General features: G+C 70.7%; 1 protein-coding gene across 1 annotated transcript in view; it reads right to left on the reverse strand.

Moving 5' to 3' along the window:
* EMH_0013670 (uncharacterized protein) overlaps window positions 1-644 on the reverse strand; it is a gene marked incomplete at both ends in the record, with an annotated part of 3,217 nt that overhangs the window by 603 nt on the left and 1,970 nt on the right. Inside the window, one exon of the mRNA XM_013499901.1 lies at window positions 1-204. Coding sequence (XP_013355355.1) covers window positions 1-204 — 204 coding nt within the window. The remainder of the gene's footprint in view (window positions 205-644) is intronic.

Below are 644 nucleotides of genomic sequence, written 5' to 3' on the forward strand. Positions count from 1 at the left end.
CTGCTGCTGGTGCTGCTGGTGCTGGTGCTGTTGCTGCTGCTGGTACTGGCGATGGTGCGGCTGCTGCTGGTGCTGCTGTTGCTGGTGCTGGTGCTGCTGGTGGTGCTGCTGCTGCTGCTGGTGCTGCTGCTGGGGAGGGGGCCCTGTTGCTGCTGCAGACGCCTTCAGGTGTAGCAGCGCCAAAAGGGGGAAGGGGGGTGGGGGCTGCGCGCCCCCCACCGCCGCCGGCAGCAGCAGCAGGAGCAGCAGCAGCAGGAGCAGCAGCAGAAGCAGCTGCAGCAGCAGGAGCAGCAGCAGCACGAGGCAGAATCTGCTGCACAGGGACTGGTACAGGGGATACCGCGCGGGACCCCCCAGGGAATCCTAGTGGGGGCCCTCTAGGGGGCCCCCTGGGGGGCCCCCCAGGGGGCCCCCCAGGGGGCCCCTGCGTTGCTGCAGCCGCAGATGAGAGGCCGGGGGGGAGAGAGGAGACAGGACGGCTCAGTGCAGAGAAGGGGGCCCCCGGGGGCCCCCCTCTCTCCTCCTCTCTCGCTGCTGCTAGAGGGGCCCCCAGCAGCTGCGGGGTCGGCCTCAGTGCCCTCAAGGCTGCAGCAGGAAGAGGGGGGGGGGGCCCCCGTACTATAACAGCAGAAGCGGGGCGGGGG

The sequence above is a fragment of the Eimeria mitis genome, genomic scaffold (genome assembly GCF_000499745.2).
Source record: "Eimeria mitis Houghton genomic scaffold, Emh_scaff480, whole genome shotgun sequence".
NCBI classification, from domain to species: Eukaryota; Apicomplexa; class Conoidasida; order Eucoccidiorida; family Eimeriidae; genus Eimeria; species Eimeria mitis.